The 27,020-nt window shown below is 40.8% G+C and overlaps 1 protein-coding gene across 1 annotated transcript in view; it reads right to left on the bottom strand.

Moving 5' to 3' along the window:
• The window catches only part of LOC135463376 (multiple epidermal growth factor-like domains protein 6), a 74,589-nt gene that overhangs the window by 40,976 nt on the left and 6,593 nt on the right, over nucleotides 1-27,020 (bottom strand). The window contains exons 6-19 of the mRNA XM_064740634.1: nucleotides 24,160-24,297; nucleotides 22,028-22,274; nucleotides 21,588-21,718; nucleotides 20,305-20,442; nucleotides 19,010-19,147; nucleotides 17,181-17,318; nucleotides 15,886-16,023; nucleotides 14,057-14,194; nucleotides 12,772-12,909; nucleotides 11,488-11,625; nucleotides 8,566-8,709; nucleotides 5,642-5,797; nucleotides 2,429-2,632; nucleotides 365-502 (exon numbers count right to left, since the gene is read on the bottom strand). Coding sequence (XP_064596704.1) covers nucleotides 365-502; nucleotides 2,429-2,632; nucleotides 5,642-5,797; nucleotides 8,566-8,709; nucleotides 11,488-11,625; nucleotides 12,772-12,909; nucleotides 14,057-14,194; nucleotides 15,886-16,023; nucleotides 17,181-17,318; nucleotides 19,010-19,147; nucleotides 20,305-20,442; nucleotides 21,588-21,718; nucleotides 22,028-22,274; nucleotides 24,160-24,297 — 2,124 coding nt within the window. The remainder of the gene's footprint in view (nucleotides 1-364; nucleotides 503-2,428; nucleotides 2,633-5,641; nucleotides 5,798-8,565; nucleotides 8,710-11,487; nucleotides 11,626-12,771; nucleotides 12,910-14,056; nucleotides 14,195-15,885; nucleotides 16,024-17,180; nucleotides 17,319-19,009; nucleotides 19,148-20,304; nucleotides 20,443-21,587; nucleotides 21,719-22,027; nucleotides 22,275-24,159; nucleotides 24,298-27,020) is intronic.

The raw sequence follows: 27,020 nt of genomic DNA, 5'->3' as shown, positions 1-27,020 counted from the left end.
TAGGAAAATTCAGGCGTGTACAACTTTAATACAGTCTGAATCATTGCTAGATTACGTAAATTCAGGGTAAGTTAATGTAAAACAAATTTCAGCTAAAAATGACGCTAAGGAACGCACCAATTTTATTGATCCAACCAGTGTAGTTTTGTCTCAAAAATCAAAGTAAAACTTGTAAATATTGCACTGAAAGCTGCTCGTTCGTATCCGAAGAGGTTGAAGAATTAAATTAAGTCTTGAATCGGTTTATGATGCTGCGAGTTCGCTACACTAGGGTCTCCTTACAGATTAATTTGGTAGCCTTGCCTGTAGGAGACACCTGGATTCAAAAGTAGCTTAATCAGGCAAAATATGCAATTTTAAGTACCTGAATAACAGTCTATTCCAGTAAAACCATCTGGACAGCCACTTCTACATGTCCCGTTGGTAACGTCACAGACTTCCGTGGCGTTCCGACAATTACACAAACGGTCGCATTCATATCCAAACCAATATTTACCACACCCTGGAAGAAAATGAGGAAGCTGCGAAAGCTCTGTTGGTGCAGATCCAGTGTTTCACACACTTAAGCGTGTGAATCAGCAAAGAGACTTGAGTTTTGCCTGTGTTACTTATTAATCGATTTGAAAAAAGTGCAGTGGCGTATTCTTCTGTTTTTATCTTAATCCACACATATGTTAAGGTGAGCCCTCCGTGGCCGATAGGGTTAGCACATCATCGTGGCGCAAATGACCCAGAAGCCTCCCACCAATGCAGTCGCCGTGAGTTTCAAATCCAACTTTGGCTTCAATTACGGGTGTGCGTGAGAGGATCTGTCAGCAACCTGTGGATGGTCATGAACCTCAGGGTTCTGCCTGCTTTTCTCCCACCACTATGCTGGCCGCCGTCGTATAAGTGAAATATTCTTGAGTACGGCGTAAAACACCAATCAAATAAATAAATAAATAACATTAAGGTGGTGGGAATTATTGCATGTAATTTTTTTTCTTATTAGCTTTTTATATCAATTTCCGATATATTTCACTTTTATCACAATGGTCAAATACATATACAATTATCACAATGGTCAAATACATATACAATTAAAAAGTGCAGGCCGAGGCTATACTCTTTTGAAAAAAGGTGGGTGCGTAGACTTATCTATCTTAATCCCAGATCGGGGTTACATGTCTGACAATGTTGTGTCCACAATCTGCATGCTTACACGACACATTCAATTGATTTATTTATCTGCTTGGTGTTGTACGCCATACTCAAGAATATTTCACTTATATGAAAGCGGCCAGCATTATATGGTGGGAGGAAACCTGACAGAGCCCGGCAGAAATCCACGATCATTCACAGGTTGCTGATAGGCCTTCCCATGTATGGTTGGAGAGGAAGTCAGCATGAGCTGGACTTGATCTCACAGTGATCATATACCAGTGAGATGCTCCTGGGCAATTGCACCGCGCGGACACGCTAACAACCTCGGCCACAAAGGACCCGTATTCAGTTGATTTTGTAATGCTTAACTGCCTCCAGCACTTGCATAAATCAATCAAAGTTATTAAGGTTAAAGAAATGAATAAGGTTCTTCGAAAGTGTTTAAATTAAAGGCAACGAAAAAACACTAACATAAAGTATATGTCATATAAAAGACCATTAAACACTGTCAATGAAAGCATAGCTCAATTTCTTTTTTTAGAATTTTTTCTCCGTTGAAAACTGTATTTGAAAGTTTGGATACTATAATGGCCTTTCTGACGACGTCATGTAGGGACCAGTGACATTAAACCATCGACTTACATCTTACTGCAATATTTCATCATTCAAACTGCATATACATACAGAGGTGTGAAGGCACTCACCCGATAAAATATAAATAAAAGCATTTTTGTGGACAGTATTTAATGATCTTTCGTCTGATGTATGCATCATTTTTGTGTGTTCTTTGCCTTTAGCATGTGGTGTAATCTTGGTAAACCTGGTGGCAAAACATTCAAGAGACAGGGCGTTTACAAAGAAATGGACAGATGGACGGTTATCTAAGAACAGACAGACATACGAAGAATTTCCGTTGCACGGAGGCCCCCAATTTAATATGTAACGCTTACTATAATTCAATATGTAACACTTACTGTAATTCATGTAACACTGTAATTCAATATGTAACACTTATTGTAATTCATGTAACACTTTAATACTACAAGTCATGTAACACATAGTAATGTATGCAGGTAAACACTTAAAATCAATATTTCGACCTTTACGTGATCGTCATGAAGGTTATTGACAGACAGTAGCTGTTTGTTGAGAGCATATACACTTGTACATTTATCCTAATGGTGAACTGCTATCACTATTAAAAAACAAACCAGTTCTATTACACAATATGAAGTTAATCGGTGGATCTAATGGATCCACTTATTGTAATTCATGTAACACTTACTGTAAATCTCAAATTCCTGTACAAAGAGTTTGGTGTGGCCCTGAACCAGTATCCTGACGAACTGACCAATCACGGGCTTCGAACAATTGAATACGTGCTCCGCTGAAGCAGAAGTTACAATGCCGGTATAACACACAAGAGGTGTGTTAAAGTTTGATGTTCTGTCGACCTCGATATGGAACTCGGCATTCAGAGACTGGTTGTCTGAAAATGAAACTATTTCCATATTAAACTGCAAATTTTTGAATATTTATTTATTTATCTGATTAATGTTTTATGACATAGTCAAGAATATTTCACTAATACGACGGCAGTCTGTATTATGGTGGGAGGAAAGCGGTCAGAGCCCGCGGGGAACACACAACCATATGCAGGTTGTTTGAAGACATTCCCTTATGCAACCAGAAAACCCACAGCGGCCACATTGGCGAGAGGTCTTGCCGTGGACTATTGTTCTGCACTGGCAAACTAACCACTACTCCTTTGGAAATTGTGAAAAGGAATACTTATTTGTGCACTATGCAGATTTGGGGTTGTTTTAATTCTACATTGACATATAATAATAACTGTCATCATGCAAGACTTTGTTATTGAAAAAAAACATTAGACAAGATCATTAAACTTGGTGTTAATGACTGAAATTATACTCAGGGTTGTCCTATTTCAAACTATGGCTGTGATCGAAGCAGTTCTTCACATGCAGTGTTCACAAGCCGTACGAGTCATGGTTTTATGAAGAGCAACAGTGAATGACGCCATTTAGCTCCACAAAACCATATAATGCCAAGATATGGGACGGTCAAAGCTCACTTTCGATTGTTTCTGATCATGACAATATCCATTTTCTTGATTTGTTTATTTACTGACACTTGTACAACAATTTTTGGAAAGCCAACACATATTGAACAACTTGCATAATTTCTCAGTTAGGCCCCTTGGAAATACAAAATATCTTGGGTGAGAGTTTTAATCCAACAAGCTATGAATGAATGAATGAATGAATGAATGATTATGGCTTAACGTCCAAGCTAAGAAAATATGCTCTACCAAATCCCCATTCCATTCAAAGCTGTGTAGTTGTAGTTACTGCCTGAGGTTGAGGTGTTCAAGTTAGATAATTATCCAGTGGAGGTACATGTATAGGCTCGTAAAACTATATTTCACTAATGCATTTGCGATATGGGTGTGGCCTTATATGAAGATGTTATCCATCACACATGTTGTGCCGTGACAACCTACATAGGTTTACCTCATACGTTTGCTTCATGTTATTGTTTATGTTCGCATTAACCAATTTAATAAGTTTTTCGAACAGACTTTAAGGGTACCCAATAAGTTAACTTACGTTAGCCTGAAAGCATGCTACAGAGTCCTATGTTTATATGGCCTTCAAACACTTTCACCATCACAGCCTGATCTGTTGAGTGACTCAAGGAAAATGATATTTCTCAACACGGCTATTTCTCTGAACAAATACCAAAGGCCAAAGAAAATACCCCAGCAATGTGCCGATATAATTGCATAATTTTGTGCAGATACATGAAACAACTCATTTATAAGCTTTAGTGGATATTTTCTGATTATTGCACATAACAAATTTGCTGGAAAATAAAACCAGTAGCTCGTACAATTGAATCCGCTATACTGAAAGTAGACACTTGTTTATCTTTAGTTGTTTTAAATACTTAAGACAAAGGGCGTTACTCTCGACGAAGTGTTGGTGTTGAAAAGTGTCAGTACTGAGAAAAGATAGACGGCTTTACAGGGTTCCACAGACCAGCTTTCTAGTGCTTATACTATTAGGAGCGAATGGGGAATACCATGTAGCTCAGACGGTAGAGGGCTGGACTATCCCGAGGAGTGAAGCAGCCAAATGTTAAATAGAATTTGCGAATTTACTATGTCTCTTGAACACCCCGGTACACATCACTTGAACACCTGTGATCCTCTAGCAAAGCGGTGGGTACGTACGATGAATAACCCGTGACAAAAAATGGAACCAGTTTGTAAAATTAAGAGTTTTTATTATGAAATGCCTTTCCTAGAGAACTGCTGCCAACAAACTGAACTTAGTACGTAAATACTTCTATTATCCCTCAGAGCACATGTATTTTTGATTGACCAATCACAGCTAAAACCTTGTTTCCACACGCCCGATATGGTAGTTGCTATGGCAGCGCGTGGAACTTGATGTATAGGACTATAGACCTACTTCGTTTCGGTGTAGCACAAAACATAACATAATTAACACTCCATCAATGTGTGAGAAACATCTCTAAAAAATAAACATTAGGCGAAGTGCGTATCACTACCCCCTTTCCTTGTGTCCGTGAGCCATGTACATTAAGTGCCGACTTGTCATGTTGAGATCAACTGCCCCACTGACAGCTATCACCTCCGTGGACAACTCAGTTACGAAATATATGACGATGTTCTCGATCCAGACTTCGGCATAGAACATGTTTGTTCATTTTATACTCATCATCTGTGTCGCCACAGCTTTCAGCTACACATCAACGTTGCTCTTGTAGTTGTTTAACAGGCTCCAGCAACATCGTCGTGAATGAAAAGTGACAACTGGCGTCTCTCGGTCTCTCGAAAATCATACATCTGACCTAATCTTCCCTTTTTGTAAATATTTCATCTCGCTATGCTACCTGGCGCTTATTTTTCGCCATAGGAAGTAAATGATTCAACTTTAATCACGTGTCTCCTGATCCACATTTCTGCACCAGTCCACACGCTAGACAGTGAACGGTCTATATGCAAATGAGGATGGGGTGTCATAGTGTGAAGTTTAGATATCATGCGAGACATTGAAGCAGCATAAGAAAACACTGAAAACAACCCATTTCTTCATAAATTTCGTACAACTTTATATCTCTTCGTGATAATAAATTTGTTATCATGGTTATCGGCCATGGTAACTGTAATAATATATAGATTTCTAGACTTCCTTGTTTTTTGTGTTGTCATGTCTCTTGTGTCACATTTACTGTTAAATGAAACTGACAATAACTGCCATATGTACACACTCAGACGACCAGAGTGGGGTAGGTTTATGTTGATTACAACTGCAATGTACACCGTCCTCAGAATATAAGTTGTTGGAACTGAAATCCCTGCATTTCATCGTTAGCACATGACAAACTTGCACCTCGTGTGCCGTAGCAAGTGAAGGACTAAGGTGACTGGTGTATAGAGAAAGCTTACCTGTGACCCACATGGTTATATTAATGGAGTACACGACCCCTAACGATTGAAGTTGCCTCCACAGCTTAGGGCTCTTGTCGCCATCAAACGAATGTTTCCGGGATTGTTGCGATGTTGATCCCACCTTCTTCGTTATGGCTCTCGAAGCAACATTTCCTTTAAAAGAAATTTTATGGCCATAATTATAATTAATAAACTACACTAAATTAGACGCATGTATGTATCAATAGAGTGTATACCTACCAAAACTTAAAAATGTATATTAATTTACTTTATGTGGCAGAAGTTACCAGCTGGGGATTTGAACCAACAATCTCTGGCTTAAGACTCTACACTTCTACCACTATACAAAAGGGTCATTGTCTCGAGGGTAGAGGTAAATAGCTCTTGTATATCTGTTATATACCTGTTACATTCACCCCCAGCTTTCCTAGCCACGTCCTCATGACCATGAGGAGCTGCCTAAGCTAGAGTCCAACACACACAGGGTCCACTAAGGTATCACGGCCTGCTATAAAAGCCACTCCAGCAACCCTGCTGTCAAGTGTGACCGGGCTTAGCAGCTGGCCATTTGACCCAGCGACCTCTGGATATTAAAATCCACACTTTTACCTCTAGACTAAAGGGAAATTCCCTCCAGCCCAGGGCTTATATATCAACCTGTTACATTATGATGTTGCAGAACTGAGATACAGAGGAAGTTCAATGCGATTTTGTCTGATTCTAAAACGTCTAATGATTGAGCGATGTTCTTCGGTTTGTTTTTAAGGTTGGATAATATCCCACTGCATAATTGTAAGTTACAGCACCAAATGTTATTTTTTTCATCTTTATCTACCGGATTAAAATTACAATTTGTTGGGGGCAAAGTTATTTTAATGAAGTAACAGCTAGGAAAACTCCAAAGACAACAATTTAGTAACCCAGCATCTTGCCACTTATTTCATGGTTGACTGTATCACAAACCCAGCTCTTTTTATTCAAAAGTTTTCAAATTCACTCAAACTAAATAGGTCTTAGATAAAAACAAAATCCCGAACTTAACAGAAGATCCGCCAAATAGATCCATGATCAATGTTGGATCCCAGAATTTTTGTACACTCATTATTTGACTTTTTGGAAAAATTTTAGCACAGTGGAGTGAGGTAACACAGACCAAAATAGGCGGGCACCTTTAGGCCACAGATTTTGTGAAGGTTTGGAAGTGCATCCTCAGTCAACACACAGCAGGACCCTACATCTCCAACAGTCAACAGGCTACTGAGCCAATGACACCTATAAGCACCCCACAGGTTGAAAACACTGAAGCTCGGCACACACCGTAGAACTTGAATCCTGCAGATCACGTCAAATTTGTCTGCTAAGTAGGTTATCTCCCTTCGTTGGGTTGTGAAACCAATTGTTACATCGCAGAAGAGATTCACCTCTACAAATGGTCTTTTGTACTGAACTGACAGGCCTTTTGCGGGATAAATTCGTTACATGGTTACTCAGTGATAGGATACGGACATATATGGCATCATTTCAGCACACTGAAGTCAGCAGCGGGTTAGTTATAAGTTATTCGAATAAATAATAACTAACTCAGCAGCGGGTTAGTTATTCCAGTAAATAATAAATCACTAGCAGTGGGTGAGTTATTCGAATTACCAATATCTAACCCAGCAACCATTTAATTATTCAAAATCAGTTTTTTGAATAACTAATAACAAACTCCGTAGCGGGTTAATTATTCGAATAACTGATAACAAACCAGCAGCGGGTTAACTAATAGCAAACACAGCAACAGGTTAGTTGTTCGAAATCAGTTATTAAATCGAATAACCAATAACAAACCAGCAACGGGTTGGTTATTCGAAGTACTAGTAACTAACCAGCAGCGGGTCAGTTAAATGAATAACCAATAAGTAAGCCAGCTGTGGATTAGTTAAAACAGTGGGTTAGTTTTTCGAACTAGCAGCGGTTAGTTATTAGTTATTTTATTAACTTACCCACTCCTAGTTAGTTATTAGTTACTCGAATAACTAACCTGCTTCTAGTTCGAATGACTAACCCTCTGCTGTTTTAGACATTAGTTATTTGATTAACTGATTTTAAGTAACTACGCCGCTGCTGTGTTTGCTATTAGTTATTCAAATAACTGATTTCAAATAACTAGCCCGCTGCTGGTTAGCTATTGGTTAATCGATTTACTAGCCCACTGCTGGTTAGTTACTAATTATTCGATTTACTAACTCGCTGCTAGTTCGAATAGCTAACTCGTTGCTGTGTTAGTTATTTAAACAACTAATTTCAAATAACTAGGCTTTCTGGGCCTTGGTATTGATCAGAGTTCTCGCATGTACCTGTTAACTGGGCCAGTTAACTAAAGATAAAGTTTTCCCTACTAACTCATTTTCCCCAAATTAATATCAAAAAGTACGAAGTACACAGTATTAAGGTAATTTAATTCAAAGCTAAGGCACTTACACGTACCTTGGCTTTTTTATACTGATGTGGGAAGGTCTGACCAGAAATGGTCGTGGATTTCTCCGGGCTCTGCCCGGTTTCCTCCCACCATAATGCTGGCCGCCGTCGTATAAGTGAAATATTCTTGAGAACAGCGTAAAACTCCAATCAAATAAATAAATAAATAAATCTCAGTTGTCAGAAATGATAAGTTTTAAACTAATTACTTTGGACATCTCCAACATAACTGTCAGAACTAAAATCTAATTATCCAGCAGTAGCAGAAACTTGTTCAGCTGTTTTGTTTTTTTATTTTTTTATATATTCTTTTTTCTGTACTTGCTCCATGTGGCAAGTATATTTCAGGTGATATATATACTTGTGCGAGTGTTAGTTAATATATGAAGGTCTCATAGGTCTTTTTTGACATTTTACATCCTCGTAGTGTATTACGATACTCGTGATTAGTTTCATACTTCTCTGACACAGAGTTCCGCTCCACCTACGCCGACATCCATCTGTAGCACAGCCATTCTGAACGCCAGTGGGGCAAGGATTTAGGTCTGAACGGGAACAGTGGCAGGTCAATTCACATGGCGGTATCCCTGATAAACACTGCCCTGGAAAGAAGAACACAATATGGCTACAGTATGGATTGTTGTTTGACACCTTATCCAAGATAATGGTCAGTTTCATCAGTGAATACGGACCTTAGTTACAAACATTCCCACATGTGATGTGGTATGAGGTTCTGATACACGCATGGGCACCATACTGGTGGAGACCCGATCCAGGATTAGCCCTATATCTACCGGCTCCAAAGCGGACGCCCCACGAACTGAGCCTTCGGGCCGGCGACAGAGATTTTAAACCTGCACCCCTTGCCATGAGTCCGAGTAATTGGAAGTGCAATTAATCGTGGATTATATTATTCATATATTTGCTTGACTGGTGTTTTGTACCATACAAACAATTTTCATAAAGGACGTGGGAGTAGGAGAGAGGAAGTCGACTTGTAAGATTTATGGGTGGAGGAAAACAGGGGGCCCTAAAAATAATAGACGTAAAACTACGTGGAGCCTCCATGGCCGAATGGGGGAGGGGTTAGGAATGACCCAGGAGCCTCCCACCAATGTGGTCGCTATGAGTCTGAGTCCAGCTCATGCTAGCTTCCTCTCCGGCTGTACGTGGGAATTTCTGCCACCAACCAGCGGATGGTCGTGGGTTTTCCCCGGGCTCTGCCCGATTTCCTCCCACCATAACGCTGGTCGCCGTCGAATAAGTGAAACATTCTTAAGTATGGCGTAACATCAATCAAATAAATAAATACAAGCCACATCAATGCACATCCTACAGACAATGTGCACAGCGTAATGACCCAGGAGCCTCTCACCATGCGGTTGCTGTTAGTTCAAATCCAGCTCGTGCTGGCTTACTCTCATGCCGTAAGTGAAAAGGTCTTCCATCAACCTGCGAGTGATTGTTGCTTTCCCCCGGGCTCTGTACGGTTTCTTCCCACCATAATGCTGGCTGCCCACGTATAAGTGAAATATTCTTGAGTATGGTGTAAAAGACCCATCAATCAAATAAATGAATAAATACAATGTACCTATCCTGCCGCCATTCTGATGGGATCCTTGACTAAACTGATGGTCAAGCTATCCTGTAGGCAGCCATTCTGCATTGTAATCTGATCCAATTCAGTGTGCTTATTTTACTGCCTTCTTTATCGGATCCCACTCGACAGCCTGCCTATCCTACTGCCTTCCTGTTCGCATCCTACTCAAACAGTCATTGAGTACGACGTTAAACCCCAAGCACTCACTCACTCACTCACTCAAACAGTCTGCCTATCCTACTGTCTTCCTCATCTAGCCTTACTGAAGACAGTCTGCCTATCCTACAGCCTTCCTCATCTAGCCCTACTCAAGACAGTCTGCCTATCTTGCTGTCTTCCTCAACTGACCCTACTCAAGACAGGTTGCCTATCTTGCTGCCTTCCACATCTGATCCTACTCAAGACAGTCTACCTATCCTACTGCCTTCCTCATCTTACCCTACTCAAGACAGTCTGCCTATCTTGCTCCATTCCTCATCTGACCCTACTCAAGTCAGTCTGCCTATCTTGCTGCCTTCCACATCTGATCCTACTCAAGACAGGTTGCCTATCTTGCTGCCTTCGTCATCTAATCCTACTCAAGACAGTCTGCTTATCTTGCTGTCTTCCTCATCTAGCCCTACTCAAGACAGTCTGCCTATCCTGCTGTCTTCCTCATCTTACCCTACTCAAGACAGTCTGCCTATCTTGCTGCCTTCCACATCTGATTCTACTGAAGACAGTCTGCCTATCTTGCTGCCTTCCTCATCTAACCCTACTGAAGACAGTCTGCGTATCTTGCTGCCTTCCACATCTGATTCTACTGAAGACAGTCTGCCTATCTTGCTGCCTTCCTCATCTAACCCTACTCAAGACAGTCTGCCTATCCTGCAGCCTTCCTCATCTAACCCTACTCAAGACAGTCTGCCTATCCCACCGCCTTCCTCATCTCATCCTACTCAAGACAGTCTATCATATTGCCTTCTTCATCTCTTCCTATGCAAGGCAGTCTACCCATCCTATTGATAATTGATGAATGAAGGCATACCATGTGACCATGTCACAGAAGGAAAAAATTCATAAAATACACAGGTAAAACAAATAAAAAAAGTTGTAAACATTACGGTGTGACAATGTGTCACGTAAAGTTTAGCCAAAAATTTCTAGCTCTAAAATTTAGCCGATCTGAGTAGTCTGTAGAGACGACAGGTGAGAGTGATCAATGCTCAGCTGTGCAGTAATCCCCAGTAATCCCCTGGCCTCATGGGGTAACCTCCTCAAGCATGAACTGAGAGAAGAGTGTTCTTACACCTTAACCGTGTTTGTTGCGCGTAACAAGTCACCGTTCTTAAGGTTGAGTCCCTCTGTCATCGACATTTTTTTTGACCCTTGAAATCACTTGCGGAAAATGATCTAAAATTTCTCGCATCTATTTTCTTTCACGCGGTCCATGTTCAGGGGTGACTATTCAAACTAATGGATGGCTTTAATTACATAGTGACTTTAAAAATGGGTTAGAATTGAATTTGGGCTAGAAACTGAATTTGGGCTAGAGCAAAACATATTTCCACATAAAAATTTACAAATAATCATAGAGAAGTGGGAGAAACAACACTAAGTTCTTCAAAGCAAGGAAGGGGACTCCGTGGCTCAGTTGGTTAGCGCGCTAGGAGTCTCTCACCAATGCGGTCGCAATGCGGGCCATCCTTGGTGAAATCAAATTTTACAACACTTGTGTCACAGCAATCTCGGACTAACGATACTAGTACAATAATGCCATTTCTGAACAGCATTTTCTCACCTTCCTGACAGTTTTCTCCCTTGTATCCGGCCTCGCAGCCTTCTTCATCACATGTCCCGTTTACCTCATTACATGAAGCCTCGTTTTGACAGTGACAAACACCCACACATCCTTCTCCAAAATGGCCACCAGTACATTCTGAAGTTGAAAGCACAAATACTGCCATTTGGTCATGCGTGTGACGCTAGCGCATCTCTTGGTCAACCATGGGTAACTTTCGGAGGCATTTAGAAGACAGACTAACATTTCAGACTTTTGTATATGTATATAGATAACAGCTTCTGATTTATTGGTTTTGCAAAATTTTGATGTACTAAACATCGTTTGACACTTGTTTATCAACCTTGTTTGTAAAAACATCAAAAACTTGCAAATCAATAAATCAGAAGTTGTTATGAATATACAAAAGTCTGTACTGGTAGATAACTGTTAGTTAAAAAAAAAACCAACAAGACCTCACGGCATATGGTACGAAACACGTCACACATCACACGTCATTTGAATTTTTGTCATATTAACTACAGCCGATGATAATCACCTACAGAGTAGTGAACATATTTGTTACAATATAAATAAGAGCATAACTAATTTTGCAAAAATACTTTTGTGCAACTGCCATACACCTGACTCCAAAACGGCCGTCGGCACAAATTAGGAAATGTCAAACTATACGCCTGCCCGCTGGTCGTGCATATGATACTAGCACATTTCTTGGCCAGTTGTAGGTAACTGTTTCTACACTCATGTACAGCCCACAGAAATGAACATTCTGCGGGCGCAAATCATGACAGCTTGTGTTCGTGATTGATTGGGGTTTCGCGTCGCTTTTCAGGCTGATTTACGGCATACAAATGTGTTGTATATGTGGATTTTAAAACAAAACACTGCGTCATAAAGAAGAAATTTTTGAGGTTTAACAAAATATAGTTTAATTCGGCCATGCTTCTGCATTTCCAATATCTGCCATACCTTTGACTACAAAGAAAACATTGCGGTGTTTATATTTTTGTGATTTGAAAACCTGTAAGAAAACAAGGAAATTTGATAAATTACATTAGAGTCAGAAAAAACGAAAAGGCGGATTTTACATTTTATTTCATTAATAAAGATCGTAAAATTCATACAGTCGGCTGGCATGTTATAACTCTTCTAAACTTTAGAATCATATTACAACCAGTCTGATATGTACTGAAATTTGACATCATTAGCTATTATGAATTTTTTGCCAAAATCTCCGGCTTAGCCCCTTTCCGTAAGTACTATAGCTTTCTCCCTCATATTTACCTTCCTGGCAGTTGGATCCCTTGTATCCAGCAGCGCAGCCTTGCCTATTGCATGTCCCGTCTACATTGTTACACGAGCTCACGTTCTTACAGTGACAAACACTCTGACATCCCTCTCCGAACCAACCTCTTGGACAAGCTGAAATAATAACCTCCTTCACTGTATTTTATCACATGATACATCATTATGGATAATAACAATATCATTATCGAAATGCTATATGTGTTGGTCGAATTAGCTTTTATTAAATCCTAAGGGATAGGAGACTATCCCATTTAAATGACCTAAGGTGCTCATTTTTCCAGATTCGGGGAGTTCAATATATTTTAGAAAGGTGCTTTGAGAGGTGTCTGGAAGACAGGATGATATCCTACTGGGAAAATGTACATCTTAGCACCAGAAGTAATATCTCATGACATTTATTTGCCATCAAAAATGCTCTTTTGTGGTTCAATTTTTAGGTCATTTGCACATTTGCGAACAACTCTCTCCAAATGGACCGGATACCTAGGCTGAAGAAATATATTATTCTAGTTGATGCTTAATGCCATACATGTACATAGGAATTTTTCACTCAGACAATGGCAGCCAGCAGTCTGGTGGCATAAACCACCAGACTTTGGCAAGTCACTGGTCAACTATCCCACCTGTGACATAAAAACACGTATGCACACCATATTGGTGAAAGACAGGTTGTTGTACGGTTTGTTTGAGAAAATTGTATCACCAAAAGTAAGATATTTCATCACCTTTATTTACCGCTAATATGCCTTTGATCAGTCGAACTTTCAAAAGAACATACAATCTTTTGGACTGTATACCGACGATTAACACTTCTGTTTTACAAGGAGATTCAATCCTTTTTTCACTTTCAGGGCAGGGAATAAAAATGAAATAAAACTGAAGGATCATCTAATTTGTGGGAAATGTGGCCTGTCTCAGCAGTTGGCCCTGTTACAGTAGTTATTCCTGTTGTTGAACACAATGATTTATTCTTGTGATGTGAAAGCCAGGGAAAAAAACAAGAAAATTGTATGAAATGCATTAAGATCGGACAAAACAAAAAGGTGGATTTTATATTTTATTTTTATTCCAAATAAAGCAAACAAAGTTCATAAAGTTTACACAGTGGGCTGGCATGTAATAACTTTTCTAAAACTTTCGAATCATATTAGAACCAGTCTGATATGTACTGAATTTGATATTATTAGCGAATATGAATTTTTTGCCAAAAATCTCCGGCTTTGCCTCTTGACGTACTGTAGCTTTCTAATAGTCATGTTACCTTCCTGGCAGTTGGATCCCTTGTATCCAGCAGCGCAGCCTTGGCTGTTGCATGTTCCGTCTGCATTGTTACACGAGCTCACGTTCTTACAGTGACAAACACTCTGACATCCTTCTCCGAACCAACCTCTTGGACATACTGAAATAATAATTGCCTTCACTGTATTTTACCACACCATACATCATTATGGCTAACATATCGCTATCGGAATGCTAGATGTGTTGGGTGAATTAGCTTTTATTAAATCCTTTGGGGAAGGGGACTTCCCTAAATGACGTAAAAGTTGCTCATTTTCCCCTATTTTGGGAGTTTTATTTATTTTAGAAAGGAAAAGTGTTTGAAAGGTAGCATGATATCCTGATTGGAAAATGTACAGTTTAGCACCAGAAGTAATATCTCATGACATTTATTTACCATCAAAAATGCTCTTAAATAGTTCAATTTTTAGGTCATTTCGGGTATATCAGTTTTGTTGCAGATAATAACACATTTGCGAGCAACTCTCTCCAAATAGGCCGAATACCTAGGCTGAATAAGTATAAACTGACAGCCAAAAGAAACTTTTGAGTTGAAATCAATTCATTTTGCCAAAACAAAAAACAGTATGACTGAAGTTTAATATATTGAAAAGATCAATGACTTTAGATATTGAAAGTCTTGAGTAAGAACGGACAAAGCAGCCCTCAAATCATTTTACAAGTGAACAAACGGAGCAAGGGTAGAAAAATACCCATTCCACCTTGCTTAACAATGGGCAGAGTATACAAAAACTTATTTTTTTAAAATCACTCAATATCAAAACCAGTCAATAAAGCCACTCGTTGCTTTAATGCATGCAAACACTCTCCGACGCATAGAAAAAGTCATTCATCTGATGAGATGACGTGGGATTCTTTGTCATTCATCTTGGAAAGCGAACGCCAGTTCTTTTCGGTTGGTTGCAAGGTGTGGCCGTTGTCTTAGTCGACGACCCATGATACCCCGAAGATATTCTACTGGGGACATATCTGGGGAACGTGCAAGCCACGGCAAGACGTTGACGTCGTTGGCGTCCAGGAAGTTCTGCACAACTCGAGCTGTATGGGATCTGGCGTTGTCATACTCGTACAGGACACCACGTGGCTTTTGTTGAAGGAATGGCAGGACAATAGGACGTAGAATTTCATCCACGTAACGTTGAGCTGTTAGGTTCCCGTAGATGATGACCAGTGGTGTCCGTTCCTCTCCACAAATCCCACACCACACCATCACGCTGCCGCCACCAAACGGTACCACTTTCTGGACGCATGATGCAGCCGTTCATTCGCCTCCTCGGCGGTAAACTCGCTGTCTGCCTTCGGCTCGGAACAGACAGAAGCAGCTTTCATCCGTGAAAACAACACGTTGCCAATCACGTCGCTGCCAACGGCGTACAATTCGAGCCCATCGCAACCTCTGGCGACGATGTTCGGCTGTCAACAACTGCCCTCTGAATGGTCGATAGGCCCCAATTCCGTGAGCCATAAATCTCCTGGACACGGTCTGCCGACTGACCCGGTGACCTGAGACATTTATTGACGATTATGGCACTGTCAGGAAGTCGTTCCTCAGGTGTAAGGTGCGCAGGTACCCTTCTTCTCTGGGCGTAGTTACTCTAGGCCTGCCAGTCCTTGGCTTGTCCGATGTCTGCCCTGTCTGTCTGTTATGTTGCATCAAGTTTGACACAGTTACACGAGAGCAGCCAAAGGTCCTTGCAGTTAGGGCATGGGTATCGAATGGGTATATCGAATATGAACTTTTGGCCAGAAATCTCCGCTTGAAGTACTGTAGCTTTCTAATAGTCATATTACCTTCCTGGCAGTTGTATCCCTTGTATCCAGCAGCGCATCCTTCCCTATCGCATGTCCCGTCTACGTAGTTACAAGAGTCCACGTTCTTACAGTGACAAACACTCTGACATCCTTCTCCGAACCAACCTCTTGGACAAGCTGAAATAATAACCCCCTTCATTGTATTTTATCACATGATACATCATTATGGCTAACATATCATTATCGAAATGCTATATGTGTTGGGCGAATTAGCTTTTATTAAATCCTAAGGGATAGGAGACTATCCCATTTAAATGACCTAAGGTGCTCATTTTTCCAGATTCTGGGAGTTCAATTTATTTTAGAAAGGTGCTTTGAGAGGTGTCTGGAAGACAGGATGATATCCTACTGGGAAAATGTACATCTTAGCACCAGAAGTAATATCTCATGACATTTATTTGCCATCAAAAATGCTCTTTTGTGGTTCAATTTTTAGGTCATTTCGGGTATATCAATTTTGTAGCAGATAATAGCACATTTGCGAACAACTCTCTCCAAATGGACCGGCTGAAGAAATATATTATTCTAGCTGATGCTTAATGCCATACATGTACATAGGAATTTTGCACTCAGACAATGGCAGCCAGCCTGGCATAAACCACCAGACTTTGGCAAGTCACTGGTCAACTATCCCACCTGTGACATACAGACACGTATACACACCATATTGGTGACAGACAGGTTGTTGTACGGTTTGTTTGAGAAAATTGTATCACCAAAAGTAAGATATTTCATCACCTTTATTTACCGCTAATATGCCTTTGATCAGTCGAACTTTCAAAAGAACATACAATCTTTTGGACTGTATACCGACGATTAACAGTTCTATTTTACAAGTAGATTCAATCCTTTTTTAATTTCAGGGCACGGAATAAAAATGAAATAAAACTGAAGAATCATCTAATTTATAGAAAATGTGGCCTGTCTCAGCAGTTGGCCCTGTTACAGTAGTTATTCCTGTTGTTGAACACAATGATTTATTCTTGTGATGTGAAAGCCAGGGAAAAAAACAAGAAAATTGTATGAAATGCATTAAGATCGGACAAAACAAAAAGGTGGATTTTATATTTTATTTTTATTCCAAATAAAGCAAACAAAGTTCATAAAGTTCACACAGTGGGCTGGCATGTAATAACTTTTCTAAAACTTTAGAATCATATTAGAACCAGTCTGATATGTACTGAATTTGATATTATTAGCGAATATGAATTTTTTGCCAAAAATCTCCGGCTTTGCCTCTTGACGTACTGTAGCTTTCTAATAGTCATATTTACCTTCCTGGCAGTTGGATCCCTTGTATCCAGCGGTGCAGCCTTCCCTATCGCATGTCCCGTCTACGTAGTTACAAGAGTCCACGTTCTTACAGTGACAAACACTCTGACATCCTTCTCCGAACCAACCTCTTGGACATACTGAAATAATAACCCCCTTCACTGTATTTTACCACACCATACATCATTATGGCTAACATATCGCTATCGGAATGCTAGATGTGTTGGGTGAATTAGCTTTTATTAAATCCTTAGGGGAAAGGGACTTCCCTAAATGACGTAAAAGTTGCTCATTTTCCCCTATTTTGGGAGTTTTATTTATTTTAGAAAGGAAAAGTGTTTGAAAGGTAGCATGATATCCTGATTGGAAAATGTACAGTTTAGCACCAGAAGTAATATCTCATGACATTTATTTACCATCAAAAATGCTCTTAAATAGTTCAATTTTTAGGTCATTTCGGGTATATCAATTTTGTAGCAGATAATAACACATTTGCGAGCAACTCTCTCCAAATGGACTGGATACCTAGGCTGAATAAATATAAACTGACTGCCAAAAGAAAGTTTTGAGTTGAAATCAATTCATTTTGCCAAAACAAAAAACAGTATGACTGAAGTTTAGTATATTGAAAAGACCAGTGACTTTAGATATTGAAAGTCTTGAGTAAGAACGGACAAAGCAGCCCTCAAATCATTTTACAAGTGAACAAACGGAGCAAGGGTAGAAAAATACCCATTCCACCTTGCTTAACAATGGGCAGAGTATACAAAAAGTTATTTTTTTAAAATCACTCAATATCAAAACCAGTCAATAAAGCCACTCCTTGCTTTAATGCATGCAAACACTCTCCGACGCATAGAAAAAGTCATTCATCTGATGAGATGACGTGGGATTCTTTGTCATTCATCTTGGAAAGCGAACGCCAGTTCTTTTCGGTTGGTTGCAAGGTGTGGCCGTTGTCTTAGTCGACGACCCATGATACCCCGAAGGTATTCTACTAGGGACATATCTGGGGAACGTGCAGGCCACGGCAAGACGTTGACGTCGTTGGCGTCCAGGAAGTTCTGCACAACTCGAGCTGTATGGGATCTGGCGTTGTCATACTCGTACAGGACACCACGTGGCTTTTGTTGAAGGAGTGGCAGGACAATAGGACGTAGAATTTCATCCACGTAACGTTGAGCTGTTAGGTTCCCGTAGATGATGACCAGTGGTGTCCGTTCCTCTCCACAAATCCCACACCACACCATCACGCTGCCGCCACCAAACGGTACCACCTTCTGGACGCATGATGCAGCCATTCGTTCGCCTCTTCGACGATAAACTCGCTGTCTGCCTTCGTCTCGGAACAGACAGAAGCGGCTTTCATCCGTGAAAACAACACGTTGCCAATCACGTCGCTGCCAACGGCGTACAATTCGAGCCCATCGCAACCTCTGGCGACGATGTTCGGCTGTCAACAACTGCCCTCTGAATGGTCGATAGGCCCCAATTCCGTGAGCCATAAATCTCCTGGACACGGTCTGCCGACTGACCCGGTGACCTGAGACATTTATTGACGATTATGGCACTGTCAGGAAGTCGTTCCTCAGGTGTAAGGTGCGCAGGTACCCTTCTTCTCTGGGCGTAGTTACTCTAGGCCTGCCAGTCCTTGGCTTGTCCGATGTCTGCCCTGTCTGTCTGTTATGTTGCATCAAGTTTGACACAGTTACACGAGAGCAGCCAAAGGTCCTTGCAATTAGGGCATGGGTATCGAATGGGTATATCGAATATGTACTTTTGGCCAGAAATCTCCGCTTGAAGTACTGTAGCTTTCTAATAGTCATATTACCTTCCTGGCAGTTGTATCCCTTGTATCCAGCAGCGCATCCTTCCCTATCGCATGTCCCGTCTACGTAGTTACAAGAGTCCACGTTCTTACAGTGACAAACACTCTGACATCCTTCTCCGAACCAACCTCTTGGACAAGCTGAAATAATAACCCCCTTCATTGTATTTTATCACATGATACATCATTATGGCTAACATATCATTATCGAAATGCTATATGTGTTGGGCGAATTAGCTTTTATTAAATCCTAAGGGATAGGAGACTATCCCATTTAAATGACCTAAGGTGCTCATTTTTCCAGATTCTGGGAGTTCAATTTATTTTAGAAAGGTGCTTTGAGAGGTGTCTGGAAGACAGGATGATATCCTACTGGGAAAATGTACATCTTAGCACCAGAAGTAATATCTCATGACATTTATTTGCCATCAAAAATGCTCTTTTGTGGTTCAATTTTTAGGTCATTTCGGGTATATCAATTTTGTAGCAGATAATAGCACATTTGCGAACAACTCTCTCCAAATGGACCGGCTGAAGAAATATATTATTCTAGCTGATGCTTAATGCCATACATGTACATAGGAATTTTGCACTCAGACAATGGCAGCCAGCCTGGCATAAACCACCAGACTTTGGCAAGTCACTGGTCAACTATCCCACCTGTGACATACAGACACGTATACACACCATATTGGTGACAGACAGGTTGTTGTACGGTTTGTTTGAGAAAATTGTATCACCAAAAGTAAGATATTTCATCACCTTTATTTACCGCTAATATGCCTTTGATCAGTCGAACTTTCAAAAGAACATACAATCTTTTGGACTGTATACCGACGATTAACAGTTCTATTTTACAAGTAGATTCAATCCTTTTTTAATTTCAGGGCACGGAATAAAAATGAAATAAAACTGAAGAATCATCTAATTTATAGAAAATGTGGCCTGTCTCAGCAGTTGGCCCTGTTACAGTAGTTATTCCTGTTGTTGAACACAATGATTTATTCTTGTGATGTGAAAGCCAGGGAAAAAAACAAGAAAATTGTATGAAATGCATTAAGATCGGACAAAACAAAAAGGTGGATTTTATATTTTATTTTTATTCCAAATAAAGCAAACAAAGTTCATAAAGTTTACACAGTGGGCTGGCATGTAATAACTTTTCTAAAACTTTAGAATCATATTAGAACCAGTCTGATATGTACTGAATTTGATATTATTAGCGAATATGAATTTTTTGCCAAAAATCTCCGGCTTAGCCTCTTGACGTACTGTAGCTTTCTAATAGTCATATTTACCTTCCTGGCAGTTGGATCCCTTGTATCCAGCGGTGCAGCCTTCCCTATCGCATGTCCCGTCTACATAGTAACAAGAGACCACGTTCTTACAGTGACAGGCACTCTGACATTCTTCTCCGAACCAACCTCTTGGACAAGCTGAAATAATAACCCCCTTCACTGTATTTTACCACACCATACATCACTATGGTTAACGTATCACTATCGGAATGCTAGATGTGTTGGGCGAATTAGCTTTTATTAAATCCTAATGAGAAGGGGATTATCCTAAATGACGTAAAAGTTGCTCATTTTTCCCGATTTTGGGAGTTCAATATATTTTAGAAAGGTGCTTGGAAAAGTCTTTGAAAGATAGGATGATATTCTAATGGGAAAATGTACAGTTTAGCACCAGAAGTAATATCTCATGACATTTATTTACCATCAAAAATGTTCTTAAATAGTTCAATTTTTAGGTCATTTCGGGTATATCAGTTTTGTTGCAGATAATAACACATTTGCGAGCAACTCTCTCCAAATAGGCCGAATACCTAGGCTGAATAAGTATAAACTGACAGCCAAAAGAAACTTTTGAGTTGAAATCAATTCATTTTGCCAAAACAAAAAACAGTATGACTGAAGTTTAATATATTGAAAAGATCAATGACTTTAGATATTAAAAGTCTTGAGTAAGAACGGACAAAGCAGCCCTCAAATCATTTTACAAGTGAACAAACGGAGCAGTGGTAGAAAAATACTCATTCCACCTTGGTAAACAATGGGCAGAGTATACAAAAAGTTGAATATTTTTTAAAAATCACTCAATATCAAAACCAATCAATATCGCGTGTGGCCACCCTTGCTTTAATGCATGCAAAAACTCTCCGACGCATAGAAAAAGTCAGTCATCTGATGAGATGACGTGGGATTCGTTGCCATTCATCTTGGAAAGCGAACGCCAGTTCTTCTCGGTTGGTTGCAAGGTGTGGCCGTTGTCTTAATCGACGACCCATGATACCCCAAAGGTATTTTATTGGGAACATATCTGGGGAACGTGCAGGCCACGGCAAGACGTTGACGTCGTTAGCGTCCAGGAAGTTCTGCACAACTCGAGCTGTATGGGGTCTGGCGTTGCCATACTCGTACAGGACATTACGTGGCTACTTTTGAAGGAATGGCAGGACAATAGGACGTAGAATTTCATCCACGTAACGTTGAGCTGTTAGGTTCCCGTAGATGATGACCAGTGGTGTCCGTTCCTCTCCACAAATCCCACACCACACCATCACGCTGCCGCCACAAACGGTACCACCTTCTGGACGCATGATGCAGCCATTCGTTCGCCTCTTCGACGATAAACTCGCTGTCTGCCTTCGGCTCGGAACAGACAGAAGCGGCTTTCATCCGTGAAAACAACACGTTGCCAATCACGTCGCTGCCAAGGGCATACAATTCGAGCCCATCGCAACCTCTGGCGACGATGTTCGGCTGTCAACAACTGCCCTCTGAATGGTCGATAGGCCCCAATTCCGTGACATTGTCTCCTGGACACGGTCTGCCGACTGACCCGGTGGCCTAAGGCATTGACTGACGATTACGTCACTGTCAGGAAGTCGTTCCTCAGGTGTAAGGTGCGCAGGTACCCGTCTTCTCTGGGCGTAGTTACTCTAGGCCTGCCAGTCCTTGGCTTGTCCAATGTCTGCCCTGTCTGTGTGTTACGTTGCATCAAGTTTGACACAGTTACACGAGAGCAGGTCCTCGTGTGGCATGGGTATCGAATGGGTATATCGAATATGAATTTTTGGCCAGAAATCTCCGCTTGAAGTTCTGCAGCTTTCTAATAGTCATATTACCTTCCTGGCAGTTGGATCCCTTGTATCCAGCAGCGCATCCTTCCCTATCGCATGTCCCGTCTACGTAGTAACAAGAGACCACGTTCTTACAGTGACAGACACTCTGACATTCTTCTCCGAACCAACCTCTTGGACAAGCTGAAATAATAATCCCCTTCACTGTATTTTACCACATCATACATCACTATGGCTAACATATCATTAGTGAAATGCTAGATGTGTTGGGCGAATTAGCTTTTAATTAAATTCTAATGAGAAGGGGACTACCCTAAATGACGTAAAAGTTACTGATTTTTCCCGATTTTGGGAGTTCTGTTTATTTCAGAAAGGTACTTGGAGAGGTGTCTGGAAGATATGATGGCATCCTAATGGGAAAATGTAAATTTTAGCACCAGAAGTAATATCGTATGGAATTTATTTGCTTTCAAAACTGCTCCTTTGTGGTTCAGTTTTTAAGTCATTTCGGGTATATCAGTTTTGTTGCAGATAATAACACATTTGCGAACAACTCTCTCCAAATGGACCGGATACCTAGGCTGAAGAAATATATTATTCTATTTGATGCTTAATGCCATACATTTTACTCAGGAATTTTGCACTCAAACAATGACAGCCAGCCTGGCATAAACCACCAAACTTTGGCAAGTCACTGGTCAACTATCCCACCTGTGACATACAGATATGCACACCATATTGGTGACAGACAGGTGGTTTTCAACAAAGGTTAACTGTCCAAATCGTCACTCAAGCATAACTTTATAATACTGTCACCATGATCTCAGAAACAGCGAGGGGGATGGGGGCGTCTACAAATCCCTTATCTAGGGCCAGGTTTGAACCCACGCCTCCTGTGACCTTAAGTGATCTCAATCACTCTTGATCTCAATCACTTAAGGACAAGTGCACATCCAACGAAATGAACACGTTTACGATAGTTCAGACATGGATGTTTAAAATTAATGTCACATGTTAAAAGGTGTCGCTCTTTCTTCGTAAAGTAATGAATATGATCACGACGCTCAAACCAATGGGCAGTACACTGAAAGCCTCAAGAATATTAATCAGGATTTACTCAGGATGCTTTGAACACTAAAGTTCAAAAAACTTTTTGAGTACCTCAAAGTATTTATTTATTTATTCGATTGGTGTTTTACGCCGTGCTCAAGAATATTTCACTTATACGACTGTGGCCAGCATTATGGTGGGTGGAAACCGGGTAGAGCCCGGGGAAACCCACGACCATCCGCAGGTTGCTGACAGACCTTCCCACGTACGACCGGAGAGGAAGACAGCATGAGCTGGACTTGAACTCACAGCGACCGCATTGGTGAGAGACTCCTGGGTCATTACGCTGAGCTAGCGCGCTAACCAACTGAGCCACGGAGGCCACGAGTGCCTCAAAGTACCCATTTCATAGGTTCATACACTTTCCCTCCCTCAAATTCCACGATCGTTGGGGAACTATAAACTGAATATTCAAGGAATTTTCAAGGTTTATGCAACTCATAATATTCCAAATACAACACATAACACGTTTAATTAGATTTTCTTTTCAATGACACTAAATGTTAACTGTCACTTTGTGTCAGAGGGATAAAAACGGAAGAGGGGGACCTCCTTGGCGAGTGGTAAGCCCACCAGCGTGGCGCACTGACCCAGGAGGCTCTCACCGATGTGGTCACTGCTGACTTCCTCTCCTGCCGTACGTAAGACGGTGTTGCAGGAATCTGCGGATGATCGTGGTCTCCCCCCCTCCCCATGCTCTGCCCAGCTTCCTCCCACCATAATTCTGACCTCCCTCATGTAAGTGAACTATGGTTTCATCACAACATGTACTTGAAAGAATTCATGAAAAAAATTATATCCCCTCACAGTTTGCAATATTAGCTTTCACTCTTCATCTTCATTCAAGCAGTTGTATTCATTCTTTAATCTCAGCAAGTTCTGAGATGTTTACAAGACTGATGCAAACTCTTAATTCTACCTATCAGTGTTAACAGAAATTTCCAATAATTATGTGTACCTTCCTGACAATTGTCTCCTTTATATCCAGCACGGCAGCCTTCCCACTGGCACGTCCCGTCTACATTGTTACAAGAGCTCACATTCTTACAGTGACAGACACTCCAACATCCTTCTCCGAACCAGCCCCTTGGACATACTGAAATAATAAGCAATTTTACTAAATCACGGTAACCCAGATGACTCCATTATCTCACTGAAGCTGTGAGATTGCAAAAGGTAGTAAAGAGTTACTTTGTCGCACTGGCCACCCATGTATTCCCAAAGAAATGTATCATGCCGAAGACACCAGACATGAAACCACACTCATTCACATTATACTAACACCTGGTCAACCAGTCCTGTTTCCTTGCTCTAACCACTCAGTATGGCTCGCCAAGTAAAGCAGCAAGTATCATTTTCAAAGTCTTTGGTATAAGCCCATTTGTGTTTGAACCTAGATCTCCTGACTCGGAAGCAACACGTGTTTGTGTACATGTATGACATATTATAGCACTTAAAAGCTGAATGTTAATGTGTATTACGTACAGCTTGACAATATTTTTATGTCACTAGGAGTGTTTTTATTTCAGGAAGCAGAATCGATGGAATTAGCTGAATAAATTAATTATTCAGAAATTACCGCATTCAATCTTAAATTTAAACCAAAGCTAAATTACTGATTTTGCCTGACTCTAAAGGTTGTGCTCATCTTAGAAAAATATTGTACGGTTTGTTTGGGGAAAGTGTATCATCAAAAGTAAGATATTTTATGACCTTTATTTACCGCTAAAATGCATTTTATCAGGCGAACATTCAACAGTATATACAATGTTTTGGACTGTATACTGACGATTAACAGTTCTATTTTACAAACAGAATCAATCTTTCTCTAATGTCAAGGCACGGAATAAAATATACATTAAAAACTAAAAAATCATCTAATTTGTGGAAAATGTGGACTGTCTCAGCAGTTGGCCCTGTTACAGTAGTTATTCCTGTTGCCAAAAATCTCCGGCTTAGCCTCTTGACGTACTGTAGCTTTCTGATAGTCATATTACCTTCCTGGCAGTTGGATCCCATGTACCCAGCAGCGCAGCCTTGCCTACTGCATGTCCCGTCTACATTGTTACATAAGCTCACGTTCTTACAGTGACAGGCACTCAGACATCCTTCTCCGAACAAACCTCTTGGACATACTGAAATAATAATCGCCTTCACTGTATTTTACCACACCATACTTCATTATGGCTAACATATTGCTATTGGAATGCTAGATGTGTTGGATGAATTAGCTTTTATTAAATCCTTAGGGGAAGGGGACTTCCCTAAATGACGTAAAAGTTGCTCATTTTCCCCTATTTTGGGAGTTTTATTTATTTTAGAAAGGAAAAGTCTTTGAAAGGTAGCATGATATTCTGATTGGAAAATATACAGTTTAGCACCAGAAGTAATATCTCATGACATTTATTTACCATCAAAATGCTCTTAAATAGTTCAATTTTTAGGTCATTTCGGGTATATCAGTTTTGTAGCAGATAATAACACATTTGCGAGCAACTCTCTCCAAATGGACTGGATACCTAGGCTGAATAAATATAAACTGACTGCCAAAAGAAAGTTTTGAGTTGAAATCAATTCATTTTGCCAAAACAAAAAACAGTATGACTGAAGTTTAGTATATTGAGAAGACCAGTGACTTTAGATATTGAAAGTCTTGAGTAAGAACGGACAAAGCAGCCCTCAAATCATTTTACAAGTGAACAAACGGAGCAAGGGTAGAAAAATACCCATTCCACCTTGGTAAACAATGGGCAGAGTATACAAAAAGTTATTTTTTTAAAATCACTCAATATCAAAACCAGTCAATAAAGCCACTCCTTGCTTTAATGCATGCAAACACTCTCCGACGCATAGAAAAAGTCATTCATCTGATGAAATGACGTGGGATTCTTTGTCATTCATCTTGGAAAGCGAACGCCAGTTCTTTTCGGTTGGTTGCAAGGTGTGGCCGTTGTCTTAGTCGACGACCCATGATACCCCGAAGGTATTCTACTGGGGGAATATCTGGGGAACGTGCAGGCCACGGCAAGACGTTGACGTCGTTGGCGTCCAGGAAGTTCTGCACAACTCGAGCTGTATGGGATCTGGCGTTGTCATACTCGTACAGGACACCACGTGGCTTTTGTTGAAGGAATGGCAGGACAATAGGACGTAGAATTTCATCCACGTAACGTTGAGGTGTTAGGTTCCCGTAAATGATGACCAGTGGTGTCCGTTCCTCTCCACAAATCCCACACCACACCATCACGCTGCCGCCACCAAACGGTACCATTTTCTGGACGCATGATGCAGCCGTTCGTTCGCCTCCTCGGCGGTAAACTCGCTGTCTGCCTTCGGCTCGGAACAGACAGAAGCGGCTTTCATCCGTGAAAACAACACGTTGCCAATCACGTCGCTGCCAACGGCGTACAATTCGAGCCCATCGCAACCTCTGGCGACGATGTTCGGCTGTCAACAACTGCCCTCTGAATGGTCGATAGGCCCCAATTCCGTGAGCCATAAATCTCCTGGACACGGTCTGTCGACTGACCCGGTGACCTGAGACATTTATTGACGATTATGGCACTGTCAGGAAGTCGTTCCTCAGGTGTAAGGTGCGCAGGTACCCTTCTTCTCTGGGCGTAGTTACTCTAGGCCTGCAAGTCCTTGACTTGTCCGATGTCTGCCCTGTCTGTCTGTTACGTTGCATCAAGTTTGACACAGTTACACGAGAGCAGCCAAAGGTCCTTGCAATTAGGGCATGGGTATCGAATGGGTATATCGAATATGAACTTTTGGCCAGAAATCTCCGCTTGAAGTACTGTAGCTTTCTAATAGTCA

Source organism: Liolophura sinensis, chromosome 3 (assembly GCF_032854445.1).
Source record: "Liolophura sinensis isolate JHLJ2023 chromosome 3, CUHK_Ljap_v2, whole genome shotgun sequence".
NCBI classification, from domain to species: Eukaryota; Metazoa; Mollusca; class Polyplacophora; order Chitonida; family Chitonidae; genus Liolophura; species Liolophura sinensis.
Note: the sequence above shows the minus strand (reverse complement) of the source record. Positions and strands in the feature narration are given on the sequence as shown.